General features: G+C 43.5%; 1 protein-coding gene across 2 annotated transcripts in view; it reads left to right on the top strand.

Annotated features, from left to right (window-relative positions):
- ERGIC2 (ERGIC and golgi 2) overlaps nucleotides 1-13,662 on the top strand; it is a 43,672-nt gene extending 30,010 nt beyond the window's left edge. For both annotated transcript variants that reach the window (XM_075016328.1, XM_075016319.1), the window contains exons 13-15: nucleotides 2,846-3,008; nucleotides 5,438-5,517; nucleotides 5,934-13,662. In XM_075016328.1, coding sequence (XP_074872429.1) covers nucleotides 2,846-3,008; nucleotides 5,438-5,517; nucleotides 5,934-5,999 — 309 coding nt within the window. In that variant the 3' untranslated portion in view covers nucleotides 6,000-13,662. The remainder of the gene's footprint in view (nucleotides 1-2,845; nucleotides 3,009-5,437; nucleotides 5,518-5,933) is intronic.
- Nucleotides 13,663-14,350: the final 688 nt, after the last annotated feature.

Below are 14,350 nucleotides of genomic sequence, written 5' to 3'. Positions count from 1 at the left end.
AATGAAATTAATGGGTAGTAGGTTCAAAACTAATAAAAAGAAATTTTTCTTCACACAGCGCACAGTCAACCTGTGGAACTCCTTGCCGGAGGAGGCTGTGAAGGCCAGCACTCTAACAGAGTTTAAAAAAGAGCTTGATAAATTTTTGAAGGTTTAGTCCATAAATGGCTATTAGCCATGGGTAAAGTGTGGTGCCCCAGCCTTTAGTCAAAGGCTGGAGACAGATGGCAGGAGACAAATCGCTTGATCGTTGTCTTCAGTTCACCTCGTCTGGGGCACCTGGCACTGGCCACTGTCGGTAGACAGGATTCTGGGCTAGATGGACCTTTGGTCTGACCCAGTATGGCTGTTGTTATGTTCTAACCTTAAGTGGGACCAGCTGGCCCCAATTAATTTAGGGCAGCCTCTTCCCCAGCTGCTCCCACTCTGCCTGATTGCCAGGGCTGCTTTTTTCTCTTGTAAGTTGCTCCCCTGGTCTGACCCTGTCACAATGGCTATACACATCAGCTTCATTTTACTGGAAAAAGATGAGAGGTCTGAATTTTTCAATCAGTTCTCTGTGATTTTGATTTTTGCATTATACTGGGCGTTTAGTAAAGGAGGGAGTACGTTAAATTATCAGATGTGATGAAACTGCACTGTGATATATTGCCTTTCTGTTTAGTTTTGCTCTCTTTGGTTGCTTACTTCTTTTGCTTATTCACAGCTGAATATAGCTTTGCTGAATTAGGTCTCTGCTGCCTGTGTATTTTCTCAGCAATGCCCACCTGACAGGTTATTTATCAGCAGCTTTCACTAGCATGCAAATAGTGGCACACTTTTCCGGATGACTTCAGATTGATGAGACTTGTCTCTGTTGAAAACCTTTGAAACAAATTTGAATTTCTGGTTTTAAACTGCTTTATGCTTGACTACCTTAATGATCAGGGAAAGGCAGGGAAGTGAAGACAGTGAGAATCTTGATAATTTGACAGACTATTGTGAATTTGAGAGTGTTATCCCATAAGAAATCATTACAAGAGGCATGGCGAGATGACGGTTAGATGAGAATCAACTTTGGAAGTACCAGCTAATGTATGCAGGAGAAACACTGAAACACAGATATTCAAACTTGGAAAGTGATGAAACCGAACGAAATCTCTGGGAGAGAGTGGGCAGCACAAGAGATGTGACCTTGTAGCAGAGTATGTCCTCTGACTGGACATTTAGAGGTATCTTGTAAATGGCCCCGGTGAGACTGTCAGGAATAGCGTGGTCTGTTCTGCTCCCTGTAGTATTAAAGAGTTTTTCACAAACTGGAGGATCTTATGAAAGTGATTTAAGAGCCTGGAAGAAGAGGAGGAAAGATTCAAAGTAAGGACACCGATTTACCTGGTAATTAGAGCAGGAGGCTGGGAATCAAAAGTTCCGAGTCCTTTTCTATGTGTTTTGGCCTACCTGACTATTTGGATTTTAGAGTCCACTCACTTAGTGTGGAATTTTCTGAAGTGGTCTCTGATATTGGGTCACTGTCTTTAAACCCTCTGGGTTAAGATTTTCAAACATATGAGCCTGATTTTCAGAAGTGTTGAGCACCCAGTCTCCAAGTGACGCCAGTATGATCTGTGGGCTTTCAGCAACTCTGAAAATAGGGCTGTCAATGGTGAATGATCAGCACTGAAATTCATGCTTAGGGATCTAATAAATAAATCGGCAGCTCCTCTTGACTTCACTTGCAGTTGTGTGTGCTAAGAAACTCTGAAAATGGGGCCACTGTGCCTCATTTGAGACACCCAGATCTAGAGGCTGGTTCTTAGAACCTGGACTATAACCTCTCTGGGCCGCCTCAGTTCTCCACTCTAAAGTTGGCGTAATGCCTACATGTTGTGAAGTTTAAAGGGCTCCTGGATGCTTCACACATAATGGAAGAAAATACTTATGGGCTAGAATGTATTTTTTATAGCCAGCTCTCTACTGGGGACAGTGCAAGGTGAAAGCACCCGGCGGCCTGTGTGGGAGGCTGCACTTCCTTCTGGTGTACTTGTCTTGTTTCATGGAGTGGGACAAGGCTGTATGACCCTTACATCTTTCCCGTCCTTTCTGAGGCAATTACAGGGACACAGGGAGGAAGTGGTCCCTGATCCTTTACAAGTGTCTCCTGCCCTTTTATGCCCACCTGTTCCCCGTGCACCTGCATAAAGAATAGGGATGATCTAGTTTTAAATTTGATCCTTAAAAAAAAAAAATGTACTAAGTAAACCTTTATCCTGAGACAAGTATGTAAATCACTTAGTTGTAGAATAAACCGAGGCAAGCATTATTCACTTTGGCTACATCTATACTACCCTGGAAGATCGACCCACTCAGAGTCAATCTTCTGGGGTTTGATTTTGCACGTCTAGTATGGATGCGTGAAATCGACCTCTTGGGTCGCAGTTGACCCCTGTGCTCCTTCCCTGGTATCGACAGCTGAGTTAGCTGAGCACAGAGACATCAATTTTTTTAGCTAAGCAATTGCTGTAGCTGCAGTTGCGTATCTGCAGTCAGTTTACTTTGCCTAGTGTAGACAGCCTTAGTGAAGAAGGGTGTGTGCTACAAAGGGCAAGTAAAACAGGAACATGAATAGTGACTTGCTAGCATAGAGAAATACAGTGTAAAATGATATCCTGTCTCTACTTAGATTACAGCCTAGTTAATGGTGGCTTGTAAAATGTGCTGGTCGCCATCTGTCATCTTTGTACTCTGTTTTGTGTTGATTACTGACTGTCCTAATAAGTTGCTCCTTGTCAGCCATGTCCATTAGGTATTGCTGCACATGCAACTAATGTGAGACAACTACTTTGTGCATGTTTCTCTTTGCCCTCAGGAAAGAGTGATTAACCACGCAGCTGGCAGCCATGGAGTATCAGGGATATTCATGAAGTATGACATCAGTTCTCTTATGGTGACGGTTACAGAAGAACACATGCCCTTTTGGCAGTTCTTAGTAAGGCTGTGTGGTATTATTGGTGGGATTTTCTCAACTACAGGTAATTGTCTGTGCATTCCCTCTTGTCTTACCAGCTAGATTGCATTTTACAGGCCATAAATCCACTGGTTACTCTGGTTACACTACTTGTTTTGTGAGTTCATGCAATAAGCTACTCCAATTCTTTGAAGGGGTTAATAAACATGCGGACAAGGGGCACCCAGTGGACATAATATACCTAGATTTCCAGAAAGCCTTTGACACGGTCCCACACCAAAGGCTTTTATGTAAATTAGGTGGTCATGGGATAGGAGGAAAGGTCCTTTCATGGATCGGGAATTGGTTAAAAGACAGAAAACAAAGGGTGGGAATAAATGGTAAATTTTCACAATGGAGGAGGGTAACTAGTGGTGTTCCCCAGGGGTCAGTCCTGGGACCGATCCTGTTCAACTTGTTCATCAATGATCTAGAAAATGAGGTAAGCAGTGAGGTGGCAAAGTTTGCAGATGACACCAAGTTGTTCAGGACAGTCAAAAGCAAAAGGGATTGTGAAGAACTACAAAAAGATCTCAGCAAACTGAGTGATTGGGCAGCAAAATGGCAAATGAAATTTAATGTGGGTAAGTGTAAGGTAATGCATGTTGGAAAAAATAACCCAAATTACACGTACTACATGATGGGGTCAAATTTAGCTACGACAGATCAGGAAAGGGATCTTGGAGTTATAGTGGATAGTTCTCTGAAGACATCCACGCAGTGTGCAGCAGCAGTTAGTAAGGCAAATAGGATGTTAGGAATTATTAAAAAAGGGATCGATAATAAGACAAAAGATATCATACTTCCCCTATATAAAACTATGGTACGCCCACATCTCGAGTACTGCGTGCAGATGTGGTCTCCTCACCTCAAAAAAGATATATTGGCATTAGAAAAGGTTCAGAAAAGGGCGACTAAGATGATTAGGGGCTTGGAAAGGGTCCCATATGGGGAGAGGCTAGAGAGACTGGGACTTTTCAGTTTGGAAAAAAGGCGATTGAGGGGCGATATGATAGAGGTATATAAAATCATGAATGGTGTGGAGAAAGTGAATATAGAAAAATTATTTACCTTTTCCCATAATACAAGAACTAGGGGACACCAAATGAAATTGATGGGTAGTAGGTTCAAAACTAATAAAAGGAAATTTTTCTTCACACAGCGCACAGTCAACCTGTGGAACTCCTTGCCCGAGGAGGCTGTGAAGGCCAGGACTCTATTAGGGTTTAAAAAAGAGCTTGATAAATTTTTGCAGGTTAGGTCCATAAATGGCTATTAGCCAGGGATAAAGTATGGTGCCCTAGCCTTCAGAACAAGGGCAGGAGATGGATGGCAGGAGATAAATCACTTGATCATTGTCTTCTGTTCTCCTTCTCTGGGGCACCTGGCATTGGCCACCGTCGGCAGATGGGATGCTGGGCTCGATGGACCTTTGGTCTGACCCAGTATGGCCATTCTTATGTTCTTATGTCATATCCATTCATAGCTAGTGAGTGGGGGTATTGATTTGTGCATGAAGTGATATGAATTTCTGGTAGTCTAACACTGACTAAAACACTGTTGCCTGGTGCAGGGCAGATCTTACCTTTCTCTCTCTCTCTCTCTCTCTCTCTCTCTCTCTCTTTCTTATGTGCTCTGATTTTCTAACTAAATCCATAGTTTATGCTTTTCTGGAATTTCATGGATATACACTACAAAACCCATCTGACCTCTAATATCCTGTTTCACTGTACACTGCAATTGGGGCCTCATTCTGCTAATCTTGCCAAAACTTACTGAGGTAAAAATCCCATTAGCATCATGAGTTTTTCCCTGGATAAGTCTTGAATGGGCCCCATAAGATTTTGCAGTACTGGTGGCTGGTTTGGAGTCAGGTTCGGGAATTTTGGTTATTCAGTGTGTGTCTCATTTGTTCCATTTGAGGGCCAGCATGTGTGTAGCACATGGCTAACGATGCAGAGGACCTTTCTGGAGTTCACATAGGCTTCTGTCCAATTTAAAAACTAAACGTTTAAAAAAAAACAAAAAAAAAAACTTTCGGTTGCATGTGGGAAACTAAAATTTCCTGTTCTTTTTTTTCAAATCACTGATGTAATAAACTGGCCAGGTTTAATCAAAGCTTTTGGATTTTTATTGTTCCAAGTCAATGAATAAATGGTAATATGAATTTCCTTGTTGGTTAACTTAATTCTCTGATGCTTTTTTAACATGAGATCATATAGCAAGATCACACTGGAATGGAGAAAAATATAGTGGTTTCCATTTCACAATAGAAATCTTCAAGGAAATGGAAGATATTTTAAAATGTTACTTTTTTTCAGTGCATTCATCAGTTGTATTGAAACAGAGGTTAAACTTAAATTCAATGTATTTTTACTGTTATTTCAGAAGCCCTTTGCATACATTGCTCCTCTTTGTTCCTTGTAAAAACTCAAATCCTGTTTGGTGTTACAGGCATTTTACATGGCATTGGAAGGTTCATAGTGGAAATTATCTGCTGTCGTTTCAAACTGGGCTCACAGAAACCTACACCCGTAAGACTATTTTGTTTTCCTATTATAGGAATTAAAGAAATAGATCAAGTGTCCACAAGCAAAGATAAAAGCTCTTAAAAGATAGCTAGCTGCAATGAAAGAATATGGTTACTGGATCTAATCCTGCTCCTATTTAAATATATGTTAAAACTCCTCTTGATTTCTAGTGCCACATGTTCAGAAGTTTTTAAAAGTAGTTTGAATGGCATATGTCTTCAGTCAGATTTGTTATACGAGGACAATGATTTTTCTTTGGAAAATCTACTACAGAAGAAAGAGAGCCCTACACTTTTGTGAGTTAAAGGATCCAGAATAGCAGAGAATGGAGGAAATGTGTATTTAAAATAAACTAAATGCAATGGCTGAAATTCTTGAACAAAGCGTTAATAATGTGTATGTTTTGTTTGTTTGTTTAGGTCCTACTTCCAGATGGCCACATAAACAACCACTTACCTCTAATTACAGACAACAGTATGCATTAGCACCTACCTGGGAAACTTTTTTCTTTCTGCCTAATACAGAAGACAATTTTTATAATAAAGAAAACATTGTGCAATATGTTGGACAGTGCTGATGGGCAGCAAAAATTAAGCCTTTTTAAAAAGTCTGTGTAATTTGTCTCTTAAGCGCACATGGAATCAAAGGAGACTAGGAAGCCCTGTGATGCCAGCCTCTTCTTGAGCTAACAGAAGCAGTGCTGAAGAGAGACAATATTTGCAGTGAAATGGAGTGTCTTTGTGCAAATTGCCATGGGTACTGATGTGTCAGTGTAGTGATATGGATTCCAGGCCTGTGAAGTCAAGCAGACACCTACAAAAGCTAATACCTATGCAGAATGCAGAGAGAAGTACAGTGTTCCACGTGCAGTGCAGCAAGCCAAGGTGGTTATCATAGCTGTAGTTAGAAGCCAGGATTTGCTGTAGGTTTTCAACATGAGCTTTGTTTCTGTGAGTGGGTGGAGGAGGCGAAGAGACTAATATGCTGATGGAGGTGAGGAGCACTCCTGCAAATCCTGATAGGAGAGGTCTCAGGGATGGAGCCAGAGATGTGCAGATTGCTGCAGAGCAGGGAGTATGGCATTCCTCTGTGTGTCTTCTCACAGCCACTTTCTGTCAACCGTCAAATTGTCCTTGAATTTGAGTCACAGAAGCAGGATCAGTAAACCTCTATTGAAAGGTGTTTGACTGGAATCGTTCTGTGTTTTCTATCCCATTGCTAAACTTGGCACCCAGAAAGCAAAAAAAAAAAAAAAAACCACCTCTCTGCTATGAGGTGGCCCACAATGTTGGTTTTCAGGAACAGACAAATCTGAGCAAATAAAAAGGGGAGGGAGAAGAGACCTGAAGAGCAAATGGTGAAGTGCAGCAAAGCAGTTTATTACTAAATACTACAGAAACAAGAAAACTTAGTCAGCTGATGAGACTATAAGACTACCATAATCTTTAGGCAGGAATGTGTTGGTGGAATTGGTGGCATGAAGAAACACAGCTATTCCACCAAGGCAGGAGAGTGCATAGATATGCAGCCCTCTCCTACCTGTGGTCGGCTTTTACGTTAGGGGGCTAAGGCTGATTGTGGCCTTACACACCAGGGCTGCATCTACACTAGCAAGTGATTTTGAAAGGTTTTTTGAAAAAAGGGGGCTCTTTTGAAACAGCCCACGGAGCGTCGACACACACAAAGTGTTCTTTAAAAAGTAAATCAAAAGAGTGTGGTGCTCCTTTCAAAACCGCTCGTCCTTTCCCGTTTCAGGAAGAGTACCCCCTTTCGAAAGAAAACGTGTGTAGATGCCCTGCAGGGCCCTTCTTTTGAAAGAATAGTATTCATTTTTGAATCTGGACCTGTTCTTTTGAAAGAGCGGGGGCAATATGGATGCTCTCTTTCGAAAAAGCAGATCACTCTTTTGATCGGCTTTTGTGTGTGTGGATGCACTCTTTCGAAATAATCACTTTTGGAAGAAATCTTCCAGAAGAGCTTTTTTCAAATATATCTGTAGTGTAGACGTAGCCCATGAGTATTTCTCTTCCAGTCAGAACACCTAAAGAGAGAAAAAGAAAACGTCAGCCTGAGCCACGGATGCTCAGGTTTTCTGACTTAATTAATGTTTTGAAGGGTGCTTAGGTTGCTCTGCTAAGCATAGTCCAAATACATAGAGAATAGGCTGATTTGTACCACCCTCATTTTTGTAAAGCTAATGGCTGCCTGAGCTGTGAGAACTATGCAGAAAAGTGTTAAATAAAGAGTGGGAAGGGAACATCTGTGCAGTTTGTTTAAATTAGTGAGGTTGTCCCAGGTTTGAAGAAACCAGGTCGTCTGAGGGGGGAGGCAAAGTTTTGTCATGGATCAAAAGTGAGATGGGAAAGAACTTGGCTAGAGTGAGCACGGAAACTATCACACAGTGACTGCGTTAAATGTCATGGTGCATCACATGTCCGTGAAGCTGTGTTATGTAGCCACACAGCAATGTCATTCTCCACTGAACCAGACTGATACTTTCACGAGTCCTTTTTTATGCAACTATGATAATACAGATTGGACATCCCTGGTCTGGCACCCACAGGTCCTGAGCAGCCTCGAAGGAGGGAGTTTGCCTGACTAGGGTAGGTGAGGCCACTCTGGGATGGCTCTGCTCTGTGGCGGCTGTCCACTCCCAGCCTCTGGCAACCTCTATGGCTGGACTCTCTGGTCTTGTTGGACGAGAGAGTGTGCCAGATCAGAGAGGTTCAACCTGGAGTGCATTCCATCCTGTAGTGTTCGGGGGCTTTTGGGGTCACTGCCAAGTATGAAGCACTACATGCGGGATGGAGTCAGGACCAGTTGAATTAATAAGCATGCCAGCTATAATAATGGTACTTGTACATACTGGCTGAAACCATTATGGTCTGTCCCAGCACAGCTGGGTCTGAGCTGAAGGTCTTCTACCAAGTGTTGCAGCTAATTAACATTGCAACAACACACAGGACTTCTGTGTGGAAGCAAGGAGGTACACAAGCATTGCAAGTAGAAGCCAGCTTATTAAAATGGCTTCTTGTGATTCTTCTTTGCTTTGTGTAGATTGGAAAAGAGAAGAGCTAAGTGTAAGAGTAGGGCTCCCCAGTGAACTGCATAAAAGCTAGTATTGTTCAGTAAGTGTTCTAGAAGGTAGGTTGAACAGGAAGCTACTGAAGTTGCATCTCTAATAGGAGCTGTATTGAATTAGTCAAGTGTAAGGACAATCTTGAGCAAAGAAAGACATAAAATGTGGATTTGGACAATTGTAGGTGACGGTTACTGTAAACAAGTGTGAGGAAACATCCACTGGAAGGACTAAACCTTTCCGTGAGTCAGTTCTGAATGTTACTTCTTTGTAAGGTCTTCAGCTCCAACTTCCGTCTAGCCTGTCCAGCTGCTGTTACTGTAGCACACTGTTTTCCCCCTACTTCCGTTTGGACTGGGTCTGATGATGACCTGTGTCCCATTGTTTTGTTTTAATTGTCTGAAACACATTCTGTTTGTGAGGTGTCTGTGCCTGTTGACTCCCTCAGCCAGTATTCAAGCTTTAATCGTAAAAATGGCTCATCTAATCCAGTCCCCTGTATTGAGGTGGGACCAAATAAACCTAGATCATCCCTGTCAGGTGTGTGTCTGTGGTCTGCTGAAAAACCTTTTGTGATGGGGAGTCCTTGTCCTCCTGTGGAAGCCTATTCCAGTGTGTAACTGTCTGTACAGCTGGACAGTTTTTTCCTGCTATCTAGCCTAATCTCCCTTCCTGCAATAAAAACCAATTACTACTTGTTGCATCTTCAGTGCAGAACAATTGATTGCTGCCTTCTTTATAACAGACCGTAACATTTGAAATCTTTTCTCAGATTTCTCCTCCTCTTTTGCCAAAACTAAACACATCCATTCTCTTAATCTTTTCCTCATAGGTGAAGTTTTCTAAACCTGTTGTTTTTGTTGTTCAGCTCTGAATGTTCTCCAGGTTATTCACATTGTTCATAGTGTAGTGCGCCATAGCGGACACTGTACTCCTGAGACCTCACCAGTGCCAAGTATAGCAGGACAGTTGCCTCTGATGACTTAACGGTGACACCAGGATATCAGCCTTTCTTTTTTCACTTTTTTTTTTTTGTAGTTGCTTTACATTTTTGACTTCTGCTCAACTCGAGACCCTCTACAACCTCCAGATCCTTTTTGGCTCTACAACTACCAGTCAAGTTTGTATTTGTGCATTTGATTTTTCCTTTTCCGCTGTAGAACTTTGCACTTGTCTGTATTGAAATTCATCTTACTTATTTCTCACCAATTCTCCAGTTATTTGCAACCCCAATTAAAACATTCAGGTATAATTGTATCCAAACTAGACCCACTTTCTAGAAACCCATCCGCAACCCTGGATGTATGCTCCAAGCAACTGAAATCCCTCATCATACTGGTTGATTTTTCAGGTGCCCTCCACTTAGACACTGTATTGTGTTCCATGAGATCAAGAGACAGGATGGTTCAGAAATTATTATGACAGCATTCTAGAACTAGCATGGTATTCAAGGGTATGTTAAGTCTTGCTGCTACTTCCTGCAGACCACAGCAGAAATAAAGGGCAGTAAAATTGGCATTCAGCATGCAAAGCTTGCATCAACTGAGTGAGGAGGGCAGGGAGAAATTAGCAGCCAAATTTTTCCGAAGTGGCCTAACTGAGAACTCACAGGGCCAGCTGGGTTGGATTTTTTGGTGGTGCTGAGCACCTGCAAATCCCCGACTCATAGTTTGGTTATGTCTACACTGCAATGTACGATTACCATTTCTGCAGCTAAATTGATGCTGAGTCTCTCTACTGCTTTGCTTTCTCCTCTTGCCTCCGTGGCTCTAAATACAGGGTTGGACTCAGAGGTAATAAGGGAATAACTTGCATGGATAGGGGAGAGAGATTCTGCTTCAGCATTTTCTAGAGGCTGGAGGGCATTAAAAAAATCATGTACTTGTGTGAAAGACAATGGTGTGAAAAATCATCCAAGTGGAACTGCCTGGTTTGGGAGTTCAGGGAAGGGTGCTGGGGTAGCCCATTGTCATGCTGGGTCTGTGTGTGTGTGTGTGTGTGTTCTCAATGTTCCTGGCCCTGGGGTGGTTTGTGAAGGCCATCCCTGTGGTGCTCCCTCTGCACATGTGCTCGCTGACAACTGTGAGGCATTTCCATTGGAAGAGGGAATGTTCTCGCTCAGTTGCATCCCGGTGCAGGATTCAGGGCTTCAGGGACTGCCTTGACCATCTGGCTCAAAATAACTGACATGTCTCTACCTGGCTGCTGATTGTTTTCCTGGCTGTGGCCTCTATTCTGTGGTGTAAACTCAGCTGTGATCCTCTCTGTCTACTACCCCACCTGGGGAGGGTGGCAGTTGCACTGGAGGACAGGACCAAACTGTTAAATGATGTGAAGTGAGGCAAAAGCAAAGAGGAAATATCTGGGTGTACAAAGCACATAAAGCCTTACCTGTAGAAAGAGGAAATAGGCCGTGCTAGTAGCCGCAAGGGTGTGTAATGGAGCAGTCACACTGTGGCTTTTTAGTTCCTTCTTAACTTTTTTTCAACGTGACCAAACACTCTAGTTGCTGGTTGGAAGATGCGAGATCAAATTATTTGATTGGAAGGGAAAGTGCCCGTGGAAAAGGTTTGCTTCTGCCTTAAAGTACTCCGCAGCTTGAAAATGTAAGACTGCAATTGTGCTGTGCACACCTGGTCTTACCTTGATAGTTCATTAATTTTTATCCACTGACCCTGCAATCAAAATTCATCTAGTGCTGGGTCCTGCCCTGGAATTGGGACCTGGGAAGTAGGGTGCTATATTAACAAAACCTCCTTACACGTACGTATTCTACAGCCCACACCCCCACCCCCATGCACACACTTAAGAACACTTTATGCCTTTTGAAGGAATTCTGCTGGCCCCGCCAGAAGTCTAGTATGATGCCACTTGGCCTTATGCCTAGCAGGGGTCAGTGGGATTCCTGCGTTAGTCAGTGGTGCCGTTGACTGGTTAGGAGGGGAGCAATTGCTGCTTCTCTTTTCAATCTCATGGCTAAGTGCTCTGTGCTCCTGCCAGCTCAGGTGAGAGAGTCTCTTTCAGTGAGGTCTTTGCTAGCTCTGTAGGATTTTGTGTCTGATCTTTGGTTGGTTGGGATGACAGCAGTGAGTGGTGGTTGCTGTCTGAGTATGGCGTCTATTCTCTGCACAGGAGTGGCTGGCAATGGAAAAATTCTTTTCTTCTCCCAAGATGGAGCTTACTCAGCTCGCCTTTGTAATCACCACCATTTTATTCCGGGCTTGGCACCTGTGCAGCTTGCTGAGCCTTGTGAATGGCGTCGGCCGGTGGCTTGCAATCTTTCCAGGCTACTTTACCCCTTTCGGGAAGCTGATTTGTGTGCCCCACGTTTCTCTTCATTTTCCAAACTACTTGCTTACAAAATCAGACGTAAGCATACCGATGTCACAGCACACCTACTAAAAAATTGTCTCATTTTTGGCATTTAATTATAAAATCAATTGGAATATGAATATTGTACTTACATTTCACTATATAGCAAACAGAGCAGTGTAAACAAGTCAGTGTATGAAAATTTAGTTTGTACTGACTGGGCTACGTTTTTTAGGTAGCCTGTTGTGAAACTAGGCAAATATTTAGATGATTTGATGTACCCTGGGGGTATGCAGAGATCTTCTGGGGGTAGGTGTACCTCTGGTTGAGAACCAGTGGTGTCAAGGGCCACTAGTCGGTTGACTTAAAGGGTGGTAATGTAACACACTAGTTGCACAGCAGCTCTGCCACACCAACCAGTGCATCTCTGTGCTGAGAGCTTTGGCCAGTGCTCTGCAAGGCTGAGCGGATGGAATATGTTCCTAGGTGTGTCTGAATGTCAGTCTCAGGGTAAATAAGAATGTAATAGTGCCAGCCTTCCGCACTGACTGTCCATGGTTGAGAGCACTGGGTGCGATTGCTTTATAGTGCAGCGTCGTCATTGCTCTGCTAGTTTTTGTTTGTTATATGCTGTACGAGGCAGTTTGCGATGGAGGATGAAACTCCGCAAGTCTTACTCTGTTTGCTTATTGGAAGGCTTCCATGGTCTTTGTTGCTGGGAAGTGGCAGGGCTGAAATTCCACACAGAGCTCCTGGCAAGTGGGGATTATATACTGGAATTAAATTCATAGGATGCAGCAGTGGGCCGGGTGGGGGCGGGTTCCTCAGCAACCCTCTGTGTCTCTGAGGGCCTGAGACAGTGTGGACAGTTTAAGATCCAAACTTTTTATTCACCTTTTTATGAATGGACCCTCTTTGTAAATAAAAGGGCTTTTCCCCATTGTTCCACCCCCACCCAGTACTCACTCGTTCTCAAGAACCAGCTGAGTGATGTTTTGTCCAATGACATTGCAGCAGGTCGCTGCATTTCCTAGGACACCTGCGACCTTTGTTTTGAGTATTCTGTGTTTATCAGAAACTTGCAGGCTGCATGCTTCATTACGGCATTCGCAGCAACTGCCTGCAAGTGCAGAGAAGGGGATGTGAGGGGAGAAGGAAGGTAGCCTTGTCTAAGCTACAGGACAGTTGTCATTCTGATGTGCTTAATGACTTTGGATGAGTAATTTCCCCTCTCTGCCACAGTGTATTCCCCGTCTGTCTAGTGGCAATAATGATACTGACCTACCTCACAGGGCTGTTGTGAGGATTGACTAGATATTTATGAAGCACTTGGAAGGTGGAACTGTTAGATTTTGGTGAAAATGTGTGTGGCCAGGTGTTTGTGTTCCCTGGTTCTCAGGCTCCTGGGCAGACTGTCTCAAGCTGCCATTTGCCTGGTGCTAGAAGGAATTGACAGATACTGTCAGCTGAATTTTTAACGACTTTTTTTTTCCAAATGTGCAAATACAAAGGAAATCATTCCCAGTGCCACAGTATTACCGGTATTATACGCAAGCAGTGGTCTGTGGACATGTGCCCTGGTATCAAACTTTCCGAAAACATATGCTGAAAATGTTTATGTAATGGGATTTTCAGTCCATCTCATTGGGTATTTCTGGCTGGAATAACCTCATCAGAAAAGCAGTATTTGGAAGTCATCACTCACACTGTAACAATGTTTTTGGGGCATCAGTCCAGATAATAAAGACGTGCAGGTGTGACGATGTGAACAGTGTTTATTTATTGGGCTCTGGTTAGGAATGGAGCTATTTGATTGGCTGCAGCACAGGTAGACTCCTGTAGATAAATTGTAGAGACTACACAAGACTGGCTTTAGTTTGACTGAGCAAAACAAGGTCCTGCACTTGGATTTGGTGGCAGTTCAGTTCATGTAATGCAATAACTGCCAATACGGAATCCAAACAGCTCCAGAATTTCCACTTCGCCTTATGTACTGAAGGTCAGGAAACGGGGAAGAGGATGTGGTGTGTGAGGCACACCAAGCACACAGCATCTGGTTAGCAGATCCAGGAGCTGTCTGTAGGTAAGGAATGGGTAGGTAGCTGCCATTAGCACTGCTCCAGGCGACAGCACCCACCATCTCAGCTTTCTTCTTACTAATTCTCCCAGTACAGTTCAAAAATATTGATGCCTTGAACTTGATCTCCCAGATGAGAGAAGTCAGAATGCTGGGAAGTACAGGGGTTCCCTGAGGGCAGGTCTGGGTGATTGGGTGTTGGGGAAAAGCACCGGGGGGACACCCAGAGCCTCCTGCCGTGGTGTGAGGAGGGGATTATAGGGTGGGGGCGCAGAGCACATGCCATGAAATGGGGGCTAGGAAAGGGCTGCAACTAGTTCTTGAAATAAAGGGAGGTGGGAGGATGATTCACAGGGAGCTGGGAGGAG

This window comes from Carettochelys insculpta, chromosome 1 (assembly GCF_033958435.1).
Source record: "Carettochelys insculpta isolate YL-2023 chromosome 1, ASM3395843v1, whole genome shotgun sequence".
NCBI lineage: Eukaryota > Metazoa > Chordata > Testudines > Carettochelyidae > Carettochelys > Carettochelys insculpta.
This window is presented reverse-complemented; position numbering and strand designations above follow the sequence as displayed.